The 23,879-nt window shown below is 37.4% G+C and overlaps 1 protein-coding gene across 3 annotated transcripts in view; it reads left to right on the top strand.

The window, feature by feature from the left end:
* Nucleotides 1-23,879, top strand: part of LOC150098264 (spatacsin) — an 891,110-nt gene that overhangs the window by 84,763 nt on the left and 782,468 nt on the right. For all 3 annotated transcript variants that reach the window (XM_090406151.1, XM_090406152.1, XM_090406153.1), the window contains exon 6: nucleotides 13,082-13,232. In XM_090406151.1, coding sequence (XP_090262277.1) covers nucleotides 13,082-13,232 — 151 coding nt within the window. The remainder of the gene's footprint in view (nucleotides 1-13,081; nucleotides 13,233-23,879) is intronic.

The following is a 23,879-nucleotide window of genomic DNA, read 5'->3' as shown; positions in this document are numbered from 1 at the left end:
TTCTTTCTTCTCAGGATGTCCTACCTTTTCAGTGCCCTGATCTTTAATGCTGTCTCTCTCTCTTCTTTGATCACATTGACAGACCCAAGAATGCCTGCAGGACAAATGTCTCCAAGCAGTGGCTCCCTCTGTTTTACTGCATTATAACATTCCTCTAAGTTTGATATATCCTTTCCGTATGCTGTCTCCTTAAGATCTTGTTTCAATCCTGCTCTAAAGTGCTGGAAGATGGCCCAGTTTAGGTTATGCCTATCTTTGTCTGAAACACTTGGTGTGTTGGCAAGATCCAATAACCTGTTATGGTAATTGGACACACTTTGTCCTTCTGTACCATCCTTTGGAGCCTCCACAGATTCGGTCCCATGTTCTTTACCCTTGAGAACTGTGAAATAAGGACTTCTTTAAATTTAACATAACTCCGGGTTTCTTTCAGAACCGGTGAGGAGTGAAAATTGGTTTTAGCCTTTCCAACTAGCTTGCTGCGTAGCAGAATGAGCAGTTAGAATTCACTACACTGACCAATCCTTCTCAATTCCTCAATGTACTCAAAGAATGCAACCACGTCATCAGATTCATCACCCGAAAACTGAGGGAATTCCTGTTGGGGATTAATCGTTCTAAAAAACTCTGAGTCATCTAACTCTGAGCTTGTAGGTAGGGACATATCTGCATTCATCTTACAATTCAACACAATATAATTTCCTTAAATTCTAATTATTCCAATAAATGCCTGATTGCCTGATACAATATCAAAAACCAACTTATAGTGATTAAGGATGTGTCAACTTTAAATTCTAGGACCCAAATCACATCCTGTCGGCTGCGGAAAATATAGAGAAAACAATGCATTGTTATGTCTGCATTGTTTTCTCTATATTTGACCTGTTCTACCTCTAAATTTGCCCGCCTTCTAATCTACTGTTGTGCCTTTAAAATATTAATTCAGGTCTATTTTCTCTTCGGATATTGGCAAAATTTTTATTATGCTGCGCCAGCCAATATCCTATAACAGAAAGACTCTTGTTCAGGGAAACAATTCTAAATTCAAAAGGGATACACACAATAATTAATTTTCCGCTAGCGCTGTGCAGATTCAGTTAGCAGTTGTGACCTGAATCTCACTTAAGCAATAATATCTAATTTCTTCCTGCCAAAAGGTTCTATTTCATAAGTAGTGGTATGAATTCGTAATGAGGCATAAACTCAGGTATAAGGTACAAAACATGTTTATTGGAAAAACACATAACAATTACAGTTAAGAAAATTCAATTATTCAATAGAACAAAACTCACTGTAAGTTAAGGTTCATACTAAATCATAACAATGAATTCGAGTAAGCTATATTCTTCAATTACGAAAAGATAAGATTAAGTGTGAGCATACCTTCACAAGTTATTCACAGTACACGCATTGAACACTTTCATTAATACTCTATCAATAACTATCTCAATTCTAAATTTCATTAGTCATGCCTAGCCATTCTCAATCAAAATACTGCCTGTCAACATTTCTTCTTTGTTCCACGTGGTCTTAACTAATTCAATCAAATTCTCACTTAAAAGTTCTCTATTAGTGTCCTTAGTTTACAGTATACACAAATTTCTTATTCTTCTAAGCGATTTTTAACAGAGAATGAAAATCTTTACATTACTGGATCCTTTCAGATTTCATGTTGCCATCTCATGTAGATCTGGATTACCTTATTCTATATTCCTTATATTATATTACTTACTCTACATTGGGAGGAGGTGGAGAGGATCCAGAGACAAGTGACCAAGATGGTGGCAGGTCTGTGGAATGAACCTTATGAGAGCAGATTGAAGATTTGTGGGTTGCAATAATTGGTTGATAGGCAGAAAAGGGATGATATGATTGAGACATTCAAATTACTGAAGGGTTTCTATAAGATTAATCCAGAAGATATTTTTGAGAATAGGACTGGTGGTGGGAGGACTAGGGGCCATACATGGAAGCTGGGCAAGAATGTGGTTAAGGGGTGTTAGAGCTAGGTTTTTTACTTGAAGAGTGGTAAATGAGGGAATAAGCTGCCAGAGTCTGTTGTGGGTACTATGACCGTGAATGAGTTCAAGGCGAGGTATGATAAACGATGTGTGAATGTTGAATAGTTGTGTTTGTTTGACATGATGTTAGGGCCTCCCTCGATGAGGCTGTCGACTCCTTGGAGTTGCTCGAAATAATAATATTTATCGGCCGTCTTTGCATCTGGCGATGCACTACGCTTTTCTTTGAATCTTTTTCGGGATGTGACGTGCTGTCTACCACTCCACAGGAAATTTTCTCCGTTCTCCTTGATGGGACATTCTGCTAATGCTCGATTCTGCATAGGCCATCATATCGTGATCAACTCTGCTCGAAAATCTTCAAGCATTCTCAAGAAAAGAACCTGCTGTCCATCATCACTGTAGTCGACCCACCACTCTCTCAATCCCCTGACAAACCTCCTAAACTGGAATCCAGGAACCGAAGAAGAAAAAGCCCCATAATGCCGAGCACATCGTCTTTTATTCATCCTATCGGGCACTCTCTATTCGATGTGGTTTTTACCCACGAACCCCATCGTTTATGCCCCTTGGGTGATCCTACACTCTCCCTAATCTGTTAGGTTTACCCTATTCCAGGTAGTCGTTGTGACGTCACTTTCTGCGTAGATACAGCCTCCATCGCTACGCTCGACTCGTACAGATTATACACGATTATTCCGGATTACTACTTATATTCTGTCTCGAAATTTCGTAATGTACTAGACAGCTTAGTGGGACTTACAAATAACTTAATTCCCTTACTTAATTCTTACTATTCTGACACAAAATTCTCTGCTTCTCATTTCAGTTATACGGGAATAAATTTCAATATATGGCACATATGGACTACACATTATCACATAACATAAAGAAAATTTTCATAATTATTAGCTGATGTGCAGGTATCTCCTTAATTAGTAATATTTATCATGTTAAATCCTGAATAAAGAATTTACTTGTAAAGTTCTCCATTTAGGATCCAACACTGGCTGTTGTGAAGCAATACACCTCCCCAGTGGTAAATGTGAGGGTCAAATTCCCCGTCTTGCGGACAAAACTTTGCTAGAGTTATCTTTTCACATACGATGCTGAGTTTGTCAATCTCAAATGGCTCCCTTAAAAATCAAGAAATACAAGATCAATTTTTAAAGGAACTGGCACAATCCACTGCTGTTAACATTCCTGATTTAACCAAGTATCCTCTAAAGATGAGATTGAGGAAAGATGCAGAAATTTAAAGAGGGCATTAAAAAAAGCAGTAAAACAAACAATTCCAAAATTTGAGAAGAAGATGAGTAAACCCTGGATGAATGACAAGATATTAAAAATGATGGAGGAAAGAAAGAAACACAAAAATTGTTCTAAATACAAGAACTTAAACAAGTAGATCAGGAAAGAATGTAGGATTGCAAAAGAACTATAGCTCAACAACAAATGCAAGGAAATTGAACTTTTGGACAAAAAGCACAAAACCAGAGAACTTCATGAAAAAAGGTAGGGAGCTAACTAACAAATCTTGCAAAAGGGTAGACTCTCGTTGCATTGAAGATACCAGTGGAAACATCCTAATGGAGAAAGACAAAATAAGGGATAGATGGGTTGAGTATTCAAAGTAACTCTACAATCATGATAGAATAGATAAGCCATTGCAAGAAGATTTGTAGGGCCTACTATTCTTACCTGGGAAGTTACAAATGCCATTAGGAAATTGAAACCAGGAAAAGCTCCAGGAATGGATGGAATTATGGCAGAATATCTAAAGGCTTTAAATGATAAGGCAATAAGATCACTGACTGGCATATGTAACAAAATATACGAAACTGGACACCTCCCAAAAATTTTAAGCACTCGACATTCCTACCAATACCTAAAAAATCAATGGCAATCAAATATAAAGAATACAGAACAATCAGTCAGAAAGCAAAAGTTATGTTATATATCATCCTAGAAAAAAATAAAAATAAAATCAAATTGGAAATTAATGAAACACAATCTGGTTTTCAGGAAAATAAAAGAACTAGAGAAGGACTCTTCAACATTAGAATTATTATAGAAAAGTAGACTTCTTTCTGGAGAAGCAGAAAGAATTCTACTTATGTTTTATTGACAATATACAACATGAACAACTAATCGAATGCATCAGAAAATTAGGAGTAGATGGTAAAGATACCAGATTACCGATAAATCTATATTGGGAGCAAACTGCCTCAATAAAAATATCAGGAGAAACCTCAGAGGAATTCCCAGTAAAGAAGGGTGTCAGACAAGGCTGTTTTCTTTCTTATATATTGTTTAATCTCTATACTGAAATATCTTCCAGGAATTAGAAGAATTTAAAGGAGTCAACATAGGAGGCAGAAATATAAACAACATAAGATATACAGACAATACAGCACTGCTAGCTGAAAATAAAAAAATCTTCAAAACCTACTAGAAGAGATGCTGAAACTAAGTGAAAAATATGGACTTAATTTCAACTTGAAAAAAACCAAAACCATGCTGGTAACAAGAGAAAAAGGGAAAATGCCCGATATCAATATTAAGATCAGAGGAAACACCTTAGATCAAGTAGAGAGTTATATATATTTTGGTCAACTAATTACAGAGAATGGAAAGTGTGATAAGGAATAGAATAGAATAAGAATAGAAATTTCTAGATCAACCTTCATTAGCATGAAAAACATTCTGACCTCAAAGGAAATTCACACAAAAACAAAAATTAGGATGTCCAAATATGGTCAACACTGCTACATGGAGTAGAAACCTGGGCAATATCAAAATATTGTGAATATAAACTAAAAGCCTTTGAGATGTGGGTCCTCAGAAGAATTCTTAGAGTCCCATGCACTGCCAAAAAAACTAATTTAGAAATATTAGAGATGATTGGAGAAGATAGGACTCTGAAGACCATTAAGAAATGGAAAACCACCTACTTTGGTCACATACTAAGGCATGAATCCTACAAAAAACACTCCTAGAAGGAATGATACAAGGAAAAAGAAGAAGAGGAGGACAAAGAACAGATTGGATGGGAAATATTAAGGACTGGACCTTTTTGTCCTATGAAGAGTGTAAAAGAGAAGCACAAAACCATACATGGTGAAAGCTCATGGTAGTCAATCTCCTGGAAGATGATGACATCTGACAAGACAAGACAAGATTCTTATCAAAGTTTTTCCACAAACTTTCATTGAATTAATTTTACATGTAGCTTAACTTTGTTACATTCTACTCCATATTCACTCTCTCAGTCAGGACACCTGCTGACTTACTTGCAAAGAACTAGTAATATAGTTTTTTTTTTTTATTTATTTTTTTTTTTTTTTAGGACTGCTTCTTTAACTTCTCGGGTCCACCATGATCTTATTTTTCAGTCCTTACAGTAAAGGCAACTTCCTCCCACATATTCCTGGCTAAATCATTCAATGTGTTTTCTTCCAGTTTTGCTATTAAGTTTCCAAGGTTTGCTTTTGTCTTCAAACCCTTTCATTTTTACTGCAGTAATATTTATATACATGTTTACCTTTAAAATGTGTTCATCTTTGAATCTTTTTAGAACTGAACTTTCATGCATATGAAAGTGGTGATGCTGTGACATGTGACCAACAGTTGATTTAGTGCTAGATTTTTAGTGAATTGTTCTTGTTGTGAATTATCTTTTATATTATGATGTTTTGAGTTAAGCATTGTGTATATGTTTGTGTAAATTTTTTATTGTTTTTGGCAAGTATTCTTTGTGGAATTGTAGTGACAGCAGTGAGAGCAACTAAGCCTATTTTTGATTCTGTACATATCGTTGTAGAACTCCTGGAAGACAAGCATGTATTGCAGGTGCATATATAGTACTGCAGGTGTATGTATGTTATACATAACTGATAAAGAAATTTTGTTGATGTACTTGAATTTGGTTCACAGAATTGCTTAATAGAAGTATGTTACTTTAATTTTGGTTCATTATTAAAAACATAACCACAGCAAATTTTCCTGAAAGGGCCCAATCATAAAACTAATATATTAACTGCTTTTGATAGTTGACTTGCTTGTGAAGGTTTGGTTGATGTAACATTAGCATGTGAGGGGAATGACCTTAATGCTCATAAATTACTTCTATCTACAAGCAGTCCTCTTCTGTACAGGTTATTTTTTGGAGAACTCGAGTAAACATCCTGTTGTGACATTTAGTGATATGAAGTTTACAGACCTGTAAAGTTGATGGTTCAATATGTATCATGGCAAAGTTAATATTTCATGGGCTATGCTTCCATCATTGTTAAAGACTTGCTAGTAAGTAATATGAGAGATGCATGGCAATGAGCTTCAAGTAATGGCTGTCAGGAAGCAGGGAAACTGAACATGAACAGTCAGTTATATTGTGTCTTTTTGAAGAAAGCTGCAAACTACAGAGACAGATAAGTAAGAGTCAGTGAGAGAGAGAGATCAGCAAAAAGACGTGATGGACTTCGATCATAATGTTATAAAAAGCCAAATACCACCAGGAATTGATGGTATTTGGCTTTTTATCATATAGATCATATAGATGCTTTTTAACCTTGAAGTTGTCAAGGACAAAAACAAGCAGCAGTGAGTGAAAACATCATGAGAAGTAAAAGGAGGTAAAAAGAATATAGCACTGCTGTATGTAGATTACATAATTAGGGGTGTGAAATATGTTGGTGTCATTTAAGCATGTTATCTGGGATCAAAGATAAGAGTTGAAAATGAGGCTGTGAAGTTGCAGAGAGATGATGAGTGAGATTATTGTAGTAGTGGGAATGAGTGATCTAGGTAGCAAAAGATATGAAAGATTTGATGATAGCAGTAAATCAGAGTCAGAGTGGAAATATCATGAGTGTGCTACCAAGATTTGATAGTGGTGAATTAAACAGAAAATTATAGCAAATGGTATAATGAGATTGTGTAAGAACTTTTGTAAAGAAATGAAACTGAATATTCATTTTGTGAATGTCTGGGATGAGTTTGATAAAAGGAATTTTTTAAGAGCATATCCTATTGCTAAAGGATAGATGGAGTGGGATTTGCTAGGGAGGCAGGTGATAGTCTGTTGTTAATAGTACTCCAGTGAATAATCTCTGTGCATGTGGGATTAAATATTGGTGGGAAGTAAATTATGCACAGAGTGGGTTGATTAACACACACACAGGCAGGGTATGGAATGAAGGGAGTATTGCAGTTTATATATACTAATTCCAGAAGTATTCGGAATAAGTGCGAGGAATTTTTGGCATTAGTTAAGTACAAGTTGGCCAAACATTATAGGAATTAGTGAGACTTGGAATGGGGTGTGAAATAAGGATGATATAGTCATAGGAATTGAATGTAAGAGAAACAGTATTTCCAGAGAGGACAGAAGGAAAAGAATAAGAGGAGGGGTTTTGCTAATAAAGCAGAAAAACCAAAAGAGTAGAAGTGCATCAAGATTGCAGGGATGCAGAGGGGTTCATTTGAGGTCATTTGTTGTGAGATGATTATTATTATTATTACCACGGGCTACTCCAGGAGTCCTTAGACTCATCGAGGGAGGCCCTAAACATCATGTTCACACAGCTGTTCAACATTCTCACAGTATCTATCATACCTTGCCTTGAACTCGCTCACTGTCATAGCACCCACAACAGACTCTGGCAGCTTATTGCACTCATTTACCACTCTAAAAGTAAAGAACCCAGCTCTAACACCCCTGCTAACCACGCTCTTGCCCAGCTTCCATGGGTGTCCCCTAGTTCTCCCACCACCAGTCCTGATCTCAAAAATATCATCTGAATTAATCCTATAGAATCCTTTTAGCAATTTGAATGTCTCAATCATATCTCCCCTTTTTCGCCTATCAACTAGTTTCTGCAACCCACAAATCTTCAACCTGTTCTCATATGGTGCATTCCATAGACCTGCTATCATCTTAGTCACTCGCCTCTGGATCCTCTCAACCTCCTCCCCATCAAGAAGGAACCGAGGTGACCAAATCTGGGCACAGTAGTCGAGATGAGGTCTTATCAGGGCTCGGTACAGAGGTACAATAACTTGTTTTTCTCTGCTCGTCAAGGTATTTTTCAACAACCAAGTGAGTTGATGAGCTGATTTAGCTACTTTTGCAATGTGCCCCCTAAACTTCATCTTCCTATCCACCAATACTCCCAAGTCCCTGGCCTCATCAATCTCTTGGAGTACAGTTCCACCATTGTGGTATACTGCTGCTAATCTTTTCACTCCGAAATGCATAACCTTACATTTTGTCACATTAAATTGACATCCATTCTCCTTAGTCCAGAACTCCAATCTATCTAAGTCATCTTGCAAGACTTTGACATCTTCTGCATTCACTATCGCCCTACCCAACTTTGCATCATCAGCGAACAAATGAACTGTCCCACTTAGACCATTCCCTATATCGTTAATGAACAGATTAAACAGCAGTGGTCCAAGAACAGAACCCTGTGGCACACCACTAGTCACAGGCCGTTTTTTGGACTCTACTCCTGAATAAACTACTCTTTGATATCTCTCCATCAACCACCCAGCTATCCATCTCACCAACCCTATATCCATTCCCATATGTTGTAGTTTACGGATTGGAATTCCATATGGTATCCTGTCAAACGCCTTTGCCAGGTCCAGCAGTATCACTGTAAATCCATTTCCCTTATCCAGTTCAGCCGTCACCCTGTTATAAAACTTGAGCAAGTTACTGAGGCATGATCTACCCTTCACAAAGCCATGCTGTCCTCTGTACAGTATCTCATTTTCATCAATCCATTCCTGTATTTTTCCCTTGACTACTTTCTCCAAGACCTTGACAACGACTCCTGATATGCTGATCGGTCGGTAATTTGCAACCATAGTCTTGGATCCTCCTTTATGCAGTGGAACTATTTTCCCCTCTTTCCACGCCTTCGGGACTAAGCCAGACCTGAGACTCAGATTAAACAACATGGTCAAGGGCACTGATAATTCATTAGCCGCTTCATGCAACACCCGTGCCGGTATACCATCCAATCCCACAGATGTATTCACATTAAGGTTCTGTAATAGACTATTCACCTCCACTTCATTCATCACAATTCCCATATAAACTAATGGTTCCTTCATTTTTTCAACGTCACCACCTGGATGATATACTTTTGCAAAGTGCGCGCTCAGTAACTCCACTATATCGACTGGTTCAGTGAACTCTTTACCATCGTCATTCCTTAAAATCATTTTGCCATGTACAGTTTTTTTCTTGCTTGCAGCATATTGAAAGAACTGTTTGGGATTCTCTTTTGCTTGCATAGCTAGTTTCCTTTCATAATCGGCTTTTGCTGTTTTTACCACACTCGTTACCCTTCTAGCCTGTACTTTATACCGCTCGTGTGCCTGCAGGTCACCCCTTTCTTTAAATTCCCTCCATAGTTGTTTCTTTTTTTGCAGCTCAAGCTTAATGGTGTTATTCATCCATTTAACCCCTCCTTGTTTCACTATTCGGACCTTAGGTATACAATCAGCCATAACCTCTTGTAAATGCTCTTTGATCACTTCCCATGCTATATCGACGTCCAGCCCTTGCAGTTGTACATGCCATGGCACTGATCCAAGCAATCTCCTAAGCTTGTCATACTTGCCAGCACGGTAATTCCACATATACCCTGTCTTAATCACAAATTTCACACCTTTAGCCACCTCCCAGGTCAAGACCTTATGATCACTCTCACCAATAGGTGGCAACATGGTCATATTCATTACAGTCAAATTCTCAGATACTATTACCAGGTCAAGCACTCTCACACCCCTAGTATTTTCAATTACATGCTGTTTCAGATAGTTATCCCTTAATAATTGAATAAAATCCATTTCCTTCCTCACATGTGTCCTCTCCTCCTTCCAATCAATGTTACCATAGTTGAAATCCCCCATAATAATTACCCTCCTTCCACTCATTTCATCAATTTGTTTATGCATACCATCTCCACCATCTATTCCATCACCTGGTCTATAGCAGCACCCAACTGTATATTTTATTCTGCCAGTATCAATCTCACACCAAATAGCCTCAAATGAGCTCCTTTCACTATCCTGCAATACTTCAATTCTCCTTGGCTGCAGTTCATCAGCTATCATCAATAACACCCCTCCCCCAATTTTATTCTCTCTGTCCCTCCTAAACATACTATAACCTACACATTCTATCCCACTAACTATATCATCTTCCGTCAGCCATGTTTCACTAATGCCAATAACCTGTGGCCAGGAAGAGCCAATCAAGGCCAAAAATTCTTCCTTCTTGTTCCTAATACTCCTGGCATTAGTATACATGAATTGCAGTGTTCCCTTTGGCCCACCCCTATCTTGATGCGTTATTCTAAATATCCCATTCCCATTTTTTGTTCTTATTGCTGGCTCAGGTACATTATATACATTTTTACACTCAACTGTCTCACTGATGTCTGGATATCCACTTCCCCCCCCCCTCCTTGGTAGTTCTAGTTTCCCTGGTTCTGCACATCCATTTTCACTTCATTCAGCAACACTTTTTCCAGTCTCTGCACACCAAGTCCATTCAAATGCAGTCCATCCATCTTGTATAAGTCCTTTTGCCCATCAAACTCATTCCACACGTCCACAAATTCCACACCACACCGTCCGCATAACCTGCGCATAATATCATTTGCGATTATGGCCCTCCTTCTAAACTCCTCTCTGTCATACCGCGGTTATACCGAGATAGATATCAGCAGGAGGAAATTGGTTGAAAATATAATTGGTTGCTGCTATAATCCAGGGAGTATAAGGGAAAATGTAGATGATATGTATTGGCAAATTTTCATGATGAGTGCAGGTCAAGTTATTATTATGTGGGATTTTAATTATGGGGACATAGATTAGGAGGAGGAAGAATGGTCACAAGTAAGAAAAGAAATGGAGTTTATGCAATTGCTAAAAAAGATAATTACCTAAGACAACATGTAATGGAGTGGACAAGAGGTTTAAGAGTGTTAGGTTTTGTCATAGCATTGGAGAACTTTTCAGTAACTGATTTAGCCACACTGTCTTCACTTGGAAAAAGCAATCATGTAGTCTTGACATGGGATGTTGCCAGATATGCAACAGGTTCTGTTAAGAAGGGGTACATGTGTAAATACAAAGCTGGTGATTATGACAAGTTAAGGAGTCAGCTTTTAGTGGTGCCATGGCATGAGAGTTTGGAGGGGAAAGGTGTTAGTGGTACATGGGAGGTTTTCAAGGGGTGTTTAAGGAAGTAAATATCAGATTTTATACCCAGAGTCAGTAGGATAAATCGACTAGGAATAAGATGGATAAAGCAAGATTTGAAGATAAAGAAAAGGTTGTGGAGGGAGAATAAAGAAAACGGTGATCAGCATACCCTGAGCAGTACAAGGGTGTTTAAGGGGGTTAGATGGCATATTGGCTCATGTGTTATGAAAATGTGCAAAAGAATTAGCACCTCCTCTAACCAAGCTGTTTAATTCAAGCCTCAATTCTCGTACTGTTCCAATGGAGTGAAAAGAGGCAAAATAGTCAAACTGCACAAAATGGCTCCAAGACAGAAGTAGCAAATTTTAGGTCAGTCAGTATCTCAGGAGTGGTGGCTAAGATATCGAAGTTGGTAAAAGTCAGAATTTTGGACTGGATGGACAGAAATATGATACTTTATAAGGGACAACATGGTTTTATGTGGGGTAGGTCTTGCATTAGTAATTTACCTACTTTCTGTAATCAAGTAACAGTGAAATTGGATAAAGCAAATGCTTATTTATTGAAACTGCTGGACTTTTCAAATGCATTTGATAGGATTCCACATGGAACTCTACTGCATAAATTGGAGCAAATAGGAATGGATCTGAAGCTGGTGATTTGAATTAGAGGGTGACTGATGGACAGATATCAGAGAATGGTTTATGAAGAAGATGAGTTCATAAAAAGGCAGGTGACTGGTGGTTGCACTTAAGGGATCAGTACTTGATCCTCTGTTGTTTAATTTGTACATTAATGATATAGGGAATAATTTGTTGGGAAATATCCAGTTGTTTGCTAATGATGCAAAACTTAGAAGAGTCATAGTAACTGAAGGTGATGTTAAAAATCTTGCAGGATGATTTAAATAAGCTAGCAGTATCAATATAAATGGCAAAGATAAATAAATAGCTGCAAGTTTAATGTGACTAAGTGTTGTGTGCTATATTGATGGAACTGAATTGCATAATGTTGGTGAGGCAGGGACTTGGGGGGGTGACTGTGGACAGTGAGTTAAAGTTTAGAGGGCATATTGCAAAGGTGACCAAAACAGCACATCAAATTACATGGTTGTTGAAGAACACACTGACAAGTAGAGATAGGAAAGTTAGTGTTCCCATTTATAAAGCATTAATAAGGCAACATGGACTACTGCATACAGATTTGGTTGCCTGCATTTCTTGATGATGATGATGAAGTGAATTTACAGTTGAGTGACAAAGATTGTGACAGGTCTGTGAAATGCTCGTTATGAGAACAGATCAACAGTCTTTGAGCTTCAAAAACTAGCTAATAGACAAAATAGTGAAGACATGATAGAAGCATATAAGTTATTAAAGGAGTTATATAGGATTAACACTGTAGACTTATTTTTTCTAGTTACTTAATTTTAATGAAAGTGTAGAATTTAACAGAACTTGAAATGCAAGATTTTAAGAAAAAAAATCCCATATATATACATCTTAATCTATGTTTATATCAGTTATGACTTATACCACAAAATATGTAAGTACTTTTTTTTAATAATGACTTTGTTTCTTTTGATAGCGATCCATTATTTTGAAAATACTTGTTAAAAAAAAGTGTGTTAAAAAATTAAGTAGTAATAGATGGAACATCGGAGGCTTGTTAGCAGTAATTCAAATGTGCTTAGGCTGTTTATATATTACATTGCTATTTATTTACTTTTTGTTGTAATTTTCCAGTCTGCTTGTGCATAGTTCAGAATGTACTAGTGAAGTAAGTTAGCCATAAGATGATATTATTAATCTATTTGCCTCTTTTATAAGTAGCTAATGCTATACACTCGTGGAGGAGCAGCAGAAACTTTATCCCAGCTTAATAATTGGCAGAGTATCCAGGTTGAATATAGTGTGCTTGAACAAGGATTGAGGAACAGGCAGTTAGACACTGTAATTTTCTTTCTTCGGATGCACGAAGAAGGTATCTTGTTATATAATGGCTTTTACATTGTTGTTTTTATAATAACTAAAATAGTTAACTTTTATGTTTTGTAACTATGCTTAATCTCATACTAATTATCTTATGGGATAAAATGTAGGTATGTACAAAGGTGTAATTTAGTGTATTATAACACCAAATAAAACTAAATTATAAAAGAATGTATGTTAACTGGCTTACACTTCACTGGATTTCAAACTAGCATCCTCAGAGCAAAACAAGTTACAGTTTACATGCAACAGTGAATAAGTGAAACAATTCAAACAGTAATGGACAAAGGATGTAAAGTTCTAATTTAGCACTCTGTTGTTGCATGAAAGAAGTATTTCATCTATGTTGGAGTTGATCTTAAGATAAGTCACCCAAAATTTTGGCAGATTAATGCAGCAGTGCTAGTTAAGGGTTAGGAGAATGCTACATAGCCATTGCTGACTTTAAAAATAGTCTTTCTGACCTGTAGTGGCTTCTGTATAGAACATTGGTTTTCTTCCATCTAATCCTGTGTGAAGGGGGTGTACAAAGCATGGTCTACCAGTCCTGACTTGCCATGATAATTCTAGCGAATGTATTTCTTATGTTCTCCAAAGTGGACGTTAATGGATCTTCCTGATATTCAATGTTTTAAATCCTGAATTGTGACTATCCCATATCACATCTCCGAAGTGTCGATGAAAAAATAATTCACCAAGGTTAAAAGCAGGCACCTGAAGAAATTTGAAATCCTCCAACAAAGCTAGTGTGCTATGCTCTAACTTCAACTTTGTTGAGATCACATGGTTATAAATTTATTGTCATAGGCACTTACAGAAGAAGCTATGACTATTGTCATTCTTATATAGGGAAACTGTATATGCTACTGTTTTTTGAATTCCAATTCCTGTTGTTGTTTGATAATTGTACTGATGATGTCTTATGATAAATAAGACAAAATATTCACATAATAAAAAAAAAAAGTTATTTACTGTGGCATATGTGTTATTCTATTATGAATAACACATGGCATATGTTATGAATTATGAATGCTCTCAGTTGAGGTCATAACTTCACTATTGCACCTAAGCAAGAAATTATGAACATACAACAGGGTATTTACAATCTTCCACCTTCAGTAGCCTGTAATGGTCATTCAGACATAGTAATCATCCTTACCAAATCTAAACTGTCTAAAAGTAATATAACACAGAGAGAAATAGATGCTTTAAAAAGTTATATAAGAATAAAAATGTAATACAAATAAGATTAAATCATGAGCTATCATATACGAGAGAGATAAATCAAGGAGTCCGACAGGGATGTCCCCTCTCAGCAACTTTTTTTAATATTTACTAATGAATTAATAATAAAATGGAGTAAAAATTTCCATCAAAGTATTAAATTTTCTCCTACTGTGAACTTAAACCTCCTTTTTGTCGATGACCAAATAATAATTACAAATTCTGAAGATAACTTGCAGATTTATCTATAAATTTATCTGAATTTACAGATTTATAGATTTATCTGAAGATAACTTACAGATTTATCTGTAAATTATCTTCAGTTATATTCCATAATCTAAACGATACAGCTAAAGATTATGGAATGATAATATCAACAGAAAAATCAAAAACTATGGCCTTTAAAAGAAAAGATCCAGTAAGAACAAAATTAGTAATAGATAACAAGAATTTAGACAAGGTGAATTCATTTAACTATCTAGGTTGTATGAAAAAGATATAAACTCAAAAATTGCAAAATATTTAAAAATAACAGGTGTAATTAATTCTATGTTTAAACCAAACTTAGTTCCAAAACAAACCAGCTAAAAGTATACAATACATTAGCCCTACCAGTCCTATTGTATGGAAGTGAAATTTGGACAATAAAACAAAAAGACAAACAAAGATTAATAACAACTAAAATGAAGTTTATGAGAAAAACTGCAGAGTATACTCTATTTGATCACAAAAGAAATGAAGAAATTATGAAAGAATTAAAACAGGAATCAGTAATAGAAAAAATTAAAAAATATAAACATAAATGGATGGAATATGTTCAAAGAATGAAAACAGAAAGATTACCAAAACAAGCCTTAAAGTACAAGCCATTAGGAAAAAGAAAACAGGACGTCCTTTTAAAAGATTCAACGATGACTTCTAAGGCTGGAACAGGTCACTCTCGGCCTTAATCCTTGATAGGCATTGATGATGATGAAAAATGTAATGATTATTAAAGCTTATGAGGATAATGCTACTGTTATTATGAATGAAGAGGATTGCAACAAAACAGTGCAGGATCTCCTAGATGACAATTCTACTTACCAAATCATAGACCTAGACCCCACTTGGTCTCCAGAGAAAAAGTTCATAAATTATTGAAAAAAAGTTACTTCTCAGCCTAAAGAAATTATTAATAAATTAAAACAATCCATATAACTGAGAGGAGACCTTCACATAGCCTTTAAAAGAATGCGGAGAATTGACCAGGGCTTCTGACCTAATGTCCAATCCTCACCTTCTCGTGGTGTAGGTATCTACCTAGATACTGAATGAACGAGGATGGGCAATTTGGGATTTAGCCTACCAAATGGTCTTCTGCTTGGCTTAAACCAAAATATAAAATGACGGTACAACATGACAGAATTTCATACTGGCTGGGGCATCGCCCAGTTAAACAAGGCCTCCTGTGTTTTTGCCAGGGAACCAGCGCAAACAGCAAAAACTCAGCTACTGGAACAAATCCTAAAACACACCCAAGCTTAACATCACCAGAGATCAGTACTATCAACATGAGAAGCCTGAATGGCAAAAAAATGGAGCTAGCTGAGGAATTAGATAAGTACCAGATCGACATAATAGGGGTGACTGAAACAAAAAAGGCAAAAACTGATGAGATCTTTCTGAGCAATAAATACAAAATTTATATCCAGGCAATGACAATCAAAAAAAAGAAGTAGTAGTCATAGTATTCAACACTAAATATGAGGCTAATCTTCTTGAATGGCAGGCAGCCTCAAGTAGAGCGATGTGGACAAATATCAGAATTTGGAACTGGGCAATTTGTGCCTATGGTCCCACAGAAGGTTCTGCTAAGGTAGAAGTGGAGGAATATTTTGAGGCTTTAGAGAAAGCAACTGACACAATAAAAAAGGAAAAGTTGGTCCTTGTTTGGCATCTAAATAGCAGAGTAGGAAATGATTGTCAGACATACAAAAAATATTTTTGGAAAATTTGGAGAAAAGAGCAAAGCTAATAATAATTGCACAAATTCACATAGAGAGAAGATTTTTATTCACATAATAAAAATGTGCACAAATTCACATAGAGAGAAGAGGCAAAGAATAAGAAAAGGCTCATTGACTATTTTATTTTTGATAGTGATGTTTTCTCCCTGGTGCAGGACACCAGAGTGTACAGAGGATTTGAAATTGGAAGCGATCACCATTTAGTCTTGAGCAGGATAAAATTGAATTTCATATTGAAAAGAATAATATGTAAGAACATATAAGAAAGTTTTAAAGTGAATAAAAGTTGAGGAACTCTGAGAAGTGAACTGTAGACTGAAATATACAAAAACGATTGAAGAAATAATGAAAGAATTTGAGATCAGCAGCCAAACCTTGGAGATTCAGTGGCAATCCCTGAAGAAAACATTGATTGATTCAGCCAGAGAGGCATGTGGTGAGGTTGTCTGCTAGGATAGAAAAATCAGAACTCTATGGTGGACACAGGAAGTTCAAGAGACAGTGAAAGAAAAGAAGAAAGCATATTAAAAGTTCCTGGCAAATAAGTCAGCTTGTGCTCTTAGAGAATACAGTGCACAATTTGACAAATCCTACTTTTTAGATGGGATGAAAAAATTGGAAACTTGCTGTACCAAATGTCTAGACCTCGATGGAGACTATGTTGAGAAATAAAGGTGATTTTTTTCGAAAAAAATGTGTTTAAGTTATTTTTTTATCAAGCTTTTCAAACAATCCTCGTAAGATTTGATTTTGACAGGTAACAGGAGGAACATTGTAGATAGGAAGTTAGTAATGATGTAAATTTTTCATGTAGTACTATCATATCCTATATACCCCTTGAGGGTACATGGCAGGAATTTGATGATGATGATGAACAATCCATTCATGTTTAACAGAGTGAGTTGGTAAGAGATGGGTCATTTATCAACCTAATGGCTCTCCTCTGTATTGAGTTAAGCATTTTGAGGGAGCTTTTAGGAGCTCCCGCTCGAATACTGCTCTCACTCCAAATGTGAGAGCAGTATTTGATAGCTAGGCAGATTTGCAATTTGTATAAGGTTAACAGCTGTTTAAAGTTGAAGTAACATATTGAGTGAAAAAATTCGTAGTTTTTTGGAAGCTGAGGATGCAATGGTTGTGATGTGTTTATGCCAGGAGAGGCCTGATGTCAGGCCTAAAGAAGAGAAATCTCATCTTGTCTGGAAATTTGATTGTTTTGCAAAATAATATTGGAGAAAATGGTTCTTTTTTGTGAGAAATAAGACAGAACTGGGTTTTACTGGCATTGAAGTCAACAAGGTTATCTGAGCCCCATTGAATGATGGTGTGGTGGTTGATGTTCTGTAGGTTGAAGTGAGTTGTGTAGAGTAAGGTTTTCCAAAGGAAATGGAGGAGTGCAATGTGCTGTCACTTGCAAAACTGTGTATTAGGTTGGAGGTCAACTGAAGTAGGTCATTGATATACAGAAGGAAGAGGGTTGGTGAGAGAACAGAACCTTGTGAAACCCTAGCATTAGTTGGAAGGTGAGAGGATAGGGAACTGTCTACCATCCCACATAGTGTGCATCCACTGGGTTTTACTGGCATTGAAGTCAACAAGGTTATCTGAGCCCCATTGAATGATGGTGTGGTGGTTGATGTTCTGTAGGTTGAAGTGAGTTGTGTAGAGTAAGGTTTGCCAAAGGAAATGGAGGAGTGCAATGTGCTGTCACTTGCAAAACTGTGTATTAGGTTGGAGGTCAACTGAAGTAGGTCATTGATATACAGAAGGAAGAGGGTTGGTGAGAGAACAGAACCTTGTGAAACCCTAGCATTAGTTGGAAGGTGAGAGGATAGGGAACTGTCTACCATCCCACATAGTGTGCATCCAGACAGAATGGTGGCATTCCAAATTTGATTGTTTTGCAAAATAATATTGGAGAAAATGGTTCTTTTTTGTGAGAAATAAGACAGAACTGGGTTTTACTGGCATTGAAGTCAACAAGGTTATCTGAGCCCCATTGAATGATGGTGTGGTGGTTGATGTTCTGTAGGTTGAAGTGAGTTGTGTAGAGTAAGGTTTGCCAAAGGAAATGGAGGAGTGCAATGTGCTGTCACTTGCAAAACTGTGTATTAGGTTGGAGGTCAACTGAAGTAGGTCATTGATATACAGAAGGAAGAGGGTTGGTGAGAGAACAGAACCTTGTGAAACCCTAGCATTAGTTGGAAGGTGAGAGGATAGGGAACTGTCTACCATCCCACATAGTGTGCATCCAGACAGAATGGTGGCATTCCAACTGCAGAAGTCCTGAGACAGCCCAAATGATGGAAGTTTGCTTAGTAAGACAGACCTGGTCAAAAGCTTTGGAGATATCAAGTGCAACCACTTGAGATTCACCAAATTTCTTCGTAGCATTTGTCCAGAGATGGGTGATGTATGAGAGTAAATCTCTTATCAATCAGCAGCAACAGAATCCATACTGGTGGTCGCTTAATAGTTGGATGCCTTCAAGGTAGTGTAAGAGTTGAGAATTGATGGTTGTCTTCATCACTTTAGATAAGACTGAGGTGAGTGAGATAGGGCAGTTGTTAGATGGCAGTGATTTGTCACACTTCTTAGGAATGGGTTGAGTATAGCTGATTTCCAGGCTTTGAGATATATACCAGTGGAGTAAGAGAGTTAGTTGAAAGTTTTCACTTGGTTGTACTATAAATTAAAGATACCAAGAGATTATATACTTGGTTTAACCCTTTATCCAAGTGTAAGCAAACAAAGTTTGCGCCTGAAATATCTTCAGGACTGGAGCAACTAGTGGCAAAGATGGTATGACTTCACATGACTTGCCTTAGTATCCCATAATGTAAATCACATCTCATTGTACAGGCAGCATAGGATAGGAGTCAGTTCTGGTGCACAGACCTTCAGGACAGTTGGAGGAATGCCATCAGGACCAGGAGATTTTTTTGTGTCTAATTTAGAAATAGGTTTCTGATCTGGGTAGTAGATTGCGTTGATGTAGGTGATTGGTAGTAAGGTTCTGTGTAGTGGTGGAGACAGAGCATTGTACAGTGGGTGTCCTCCCGCGATAAGTCTTCGGACTCCTTGGAGATGTCACAAATATTAATAATCTCTTTCTGGCAAAAGGATATGGGGACATTGTATGTTGGGCAGTTGGAATGACTGGGGAGGGGGGCATTTGCCATTGTCCATTTTGCATGCATTGGGAACAAAGTGTGAAGCCAGGAGATTAGCTTTTTCTGTGGGTGATGATGCAATAGAGCCATCTGAGTATGATAGGGATGGGAATTGCTTTGACAAGAGACCAAAAGGAATGGCTGCCATTTGGGCATGCTGCAAGTTTCCTGCTTTTTGTCCATTCAAATTCTGTTTTTGAAACATTGATTCTTGCATCTATTTAGGGCTTCAGTATAAGCATTGAAGGTGGATGGAGTTCTTGATTTGTGCCAGTTGTGGTATGCTTGATTTTTCATTTGTACAGCCTTAGCACATTTTTTGTTGAACCAGGGTTTAGATAGTGGACTGTAATTCAGAGAAATGTGGGGAATGTTTGTTTCCATACCAGTGAGGATTACTTTTGTGATACTTTCGGTGCATATGTTTGTATTGGAAGACTGGAAACAATAATCCAACCATGAGAATGAAACATAGTAGTCTTGGAGGCCCTCCCACTTGACACTGTTATAATGCCAAACTACTCTTGTGTGGGAGTGACTATGTAAGCGTTGTTGCATGGCAGGGAGGAGATGAACACTAGATTGTGGTCAGAATTACCCAGTGGGCTTACTACATTTGCTGCATATTTAGAAGGGTCATTGGTAAGGAAGAGATCTAGAGTATTTGGAGAGTGGTTTTGGTTATCTGGTATTCTGGTTGACATATGAACAATTTGTGTAAGGTCATTAGTGATGGCAGATGTTTCAGCATCTTTGCCTGCAAGATCCGTACAACTGCAGGAGGAAAGCCAGTTGGTTTTATTTTCATTGAATTCTCCTAGGAGGATGATTTTGCTGTTAAGAGAGTGGGAATGGGGAGACAATCAATTTTAAAGAGAGGAAATTAAAGAGCTCAGAGTGGTTGGTGGCATTAGGAGAACGATAGAGACAGCAGATGAATTTGATTAGTGGGGAAGGGATATCTTCAACCAAAGAAAGTCAGAGTTAGGCAATTCTAGGTTAGGTACTCTCTGGCAGGGTATGTCAGAGCAGATATATGTGCAGATGCAACCCTTGGGTTGAAAGGAGCTAAACAGTGTGTAGTTTGGAAGGTTGAGATGGATAATGCTCGGAGGGGGTGGGTGAAATTTGAATTTCTGCTAAAAAGAGTAAGTGAGTTTTGGTGGACTGCAGATAGTAGTGACACTATTAAGGTTGGAATCGAGGCCACGGATGTTGATGAAGTGGATATGCAAGGTTCTTTGAAGCATGTATTTGACTGCAAGGGTTTTGTGTACAGTGTCGGCATACTGGTCTCCTGGTGGCTATTAGTGGCATCACTTCATTTTTGCACTAGTTTGGCTTGTTTGTAGTCTATGATCCAACTGTTGTCTCCATTTTGGTGTTTTTCTTCAAGTTGTCTTCAAATGTTAAGTCTCTGGGCAAATGTTAAGTCAGGTTGAACACATATGCGTGATTGGGAGCAAGTGTCCTTTAACTTGTTGTTTATTGCCACTATTAATAATAAAGAGATAGCTACCCAACACTATCACTAATTATAAGTAGTAACTGATGAAGAGACTGGAACAAGTACTGTCATCTCTTGGTACTTAACCATAGCAGGATATGTTCTTGTCTGAAATAGTGTGGGTTCTTTGGTCAATTTTTTTTTATTTTACGGGATGAAAAATCCATTTTCAGGAGAAAAAACTTGCTTGCCAATGCCAGAGATTGACTAATTCAGAAACCAATCAAAGAAAGGTTTAGAAAAAGTTTCTCCATTCAGTAACTAGACTTGAAGTTAAGTCTATCTGTAAGTGGCCTAGTGCAGAGGTTGCAAGGGCTACTTTCACTGAGCCACATAGGCCTCAATAAATTCAGACATAATGATTAATTTTAATGTCACTTCCTCATTTAAAAAGACTTTCTTTTTAAACAAGACTTTAATAGCCTAGCTCCCCCTTCTCCAGATATATTTGAATTATTAAAATTTACTATGTATGCATGTTACTTTACTTGGCAAGGAAAAATCTACAAACAGATTAATGGTACTGAGTCCCTTACCCCCCCCCCCCCCCCCCCCCCCAAGCTAATTTTTACATGGAAACGCCTACCACAGGTACTCTCAAACCTTTAGTGAGGTCATGCTTTGTTGATCATGTTTTGACCCCCTTGGGCAAGGCACTGGATTCTTTGTAATTTACCCCCAAATTCACTTCACATTAGAAAGAAGAATCAAATATCTGTTTATCTTTTCTTGACAGATGGTTCCCTATCTTTTTTCATTTATAGAACGCCAACACACACAGGAAAATATCTACATAAACATTCACATCATCATCCAGCCCAACAGTATGGAATTCTAAATACCCTTACACATAGAGTTGTAAAATTCGATGTAGCTTAGAATTTTACAAGCGCTTTACATCGACTTTTACAGAGGCCACATCTCAAAAGATTATGTTCAAAATAATCTTGTATGTCTCTGTACAAAGAATGCTAAAAGCCTATGTAAATAATCTGATGGGAATTAACTTGCTCAACCTCCGTAAACAAAGAACGTCGAAAAATGGTAAAAACAAGGGTAATGCTTTGCCACTGGAAACTTTATATTATTGCTCTGACTAAGTGAATAAGAAACTTTTGTTTACGAGCTCTGCATGTGACCACCTTCAAGTTAAAAGGGTCGGCATGGATCAGACAAGGTTCCGCAATCAAAGATGTTGGAAGTTTATTTTGCACTTGGTTAGACTATAATAAATTTAGTTTAATCCCTTATCCAAGTGTAAGCAAACAAAGTTTGCACCTGAAAATATCTTCAGGACTGAGGTAAGGTGGTGCAACTCGTAGCAAAGGTGGATCAAGTTCTCATCACTCCTTGTCTCAATATCTCCCATAATGCGAAGCACTTCTCCTTGCAGAGATGTATACTGCTATGCATTAAGGGAAGGGCCACTACCCAGACCGGTTTCGACCTTTATCGAGGTCTCGTCAGTGGGAGGCAGACCTCCCTCTGACATTGTTTGCTTACACTTGTATAAAGGATTAAACTAAATTTATTATAGTCTAACCAAGTGCAAAATCAACTTCCAACATCTTTCTCTAAATCCAGAGTAATTTAATAATAAGGTGGTACACCGGTTGGCAACTCGTATAAGTAAATATGACTTCTCTCTATTGCTTTGTAAAAATTCAATGCAACAAGAATGAATTTTGTATAATGAACGCATCGAGTTTTTACAGTTAGGCAGAACCCAGAACACCTGTAAATAGTCTTTTCTTTGAACATTTTGTATTGTATGTAACATATATATACAGCCCAACAGGAATTAGCTATCTCTTTGAACAAAAGATGTAAAACTTTCAAGGCTAAGGAAAATGCTCTACAGTCAGAACGGCATTTGAAATTTTGTGTACAAGTTCAACCCTAAGTGACCTCAAGGTCAATACAAAAAGGGGGTGGCAAAAATTCAAACGGATGTTCCGCTGGCTGACTTAATGAGATTAGAACACGAAGACGGAGAAGAAAGGGCTTGTTGAAGGTTCCAGAAACCAGGAATCATATGACAAAGTAAAGGGTTTTGTGTAAGTGCATGCAAGGAGTGCACAGGGTTTGGAAAACTGAATTCAGGGTCTCGAAACTGATGGAATATAAGATGGGACTTCCAGAGACACAGGGAGTTTTTTTTTTTTTGCACAGAGAAGAAACGAATATATGAGGAGACGATGTGATAGAAAGCCTTAGAGTAATGTCCTGATGTGTCAAGGAGGAAGCCATGCTGCGAGCCGACATTTAGCCCAGAAGCGTAGATGATAGATGACCAGGGGACGAATCAGCTGAGGAGCAGCCGAACTTGTCTATGAGCCATTCCTCTTATCTGAGTCTGTGAAGGCCCTGACAATTCGCGACCCTTCGCCAGTGTATTATCACGCCGATGAATTGTCACCCACATCCTGCGAGCCAACCTGATAAATGGCCGGTATCCCAAGGACCTGAAGGAGGAGGAGAGATCAAAAACCCGAGACAAAGAAAAGGAAACATAGGAAGTCACAGCCAACGGAATTGGAGAGTGCAACCCAACAGAAGACAGCCCATGTGAGTTAAAATATTGTTTTATTTAGACTGTGTGATGCTATAAGAATAGGTTGTAGAACCGAAAAAATGCATGTAAGAGGGACATTAATAGCCAGAATAACTTTTAGAGACTTGTTTTGTCTGGATTTTGATGATTGCATCTAAGAATGAGTATAGCTAAT

The sequence above is a fragment of the Typopeltis vanoorti genome, chromosome 16 (assembly GCF_054136105.1).
Source record: "Typopeltis vanoorti isolate ZY-2024b chromosome 16, IOZ_Tvanoo_1.0, whole genome shotgun sequence".
In the NCBI taxonomy this organism is placed as follows: Eukaryota; Metazoa; Arthropoda; class Arachnida; order Uropygi; family Thelyphonidae; genus Typopeltis; species Typopeltis vanoorti.
Note: the sequence above shows the minus strand (reverse complement) of the source record. Positions and strands in the feature narration are given on the sequence as shown.